General features: G+C 44.5%; 1 protein-coding gene across 1 annotated transcript in view; it reads left to right on the top strand.

The window, feature by feature from the left end:
* The window catches only part of EMH_0013490 (uncharacterized protein), a gene marked incomplete at both ends in the record, with an annotated part of 3966 nt that extends 3938 nt beyond the window's left edge, over positions 1 to 28 (top strand). Inside the window, one exon of the mRNA XM_013499840.1 lies at positions 3 to 28. Within this exon, the coding sequence (XP_013355294.1) occupies positions 3 to 28 (26 nt within the window). The remainder of the gene's footprint in view (positions 1 to 2) is intronic.
* Positions 29 to 211: the final 183 nt, after the last annotated feature.

The raw sequence follows: 211 nt of genomic DNA, 5'->3' as shown, positions 1-211 counted from the left end.
ACGGCGGTTGAGAAGAAAGCAGAGGTAGGACTTCCGTTGCTAAGATTTCAATGTTTGTATGAATTATCAAGAGAAATTGAGGCGTATGAGAGTACACTCAGCTATGCACTCACGTATCCTTTCGACCCTTCATCAGGGGCGTGGACTGAAATACGAGAGCTGAAAAACCGATTCGAAGTTGACAAGGCAAGGATAAAGGAAAGTGGAGACA

The sequence above is a fragment of the Eimeria mitis genome, genomic scaffold (assembly GCF_000499745.2).
Source record: "Eimeria mitis Houghton genomic scaffold, Emh_scaff473, whole genome shotgun sequence".
Classification (NCBI taxonomy): domain Eukaryota; phylum Apicomplexa; class Conoidasida; order Eucoccidiorida; family Eimeriidae; genus Eimeria; species Eimeria mitis.
This window is presented reverse-complemented; position numbering and strand designations above follow the sequence as displayed.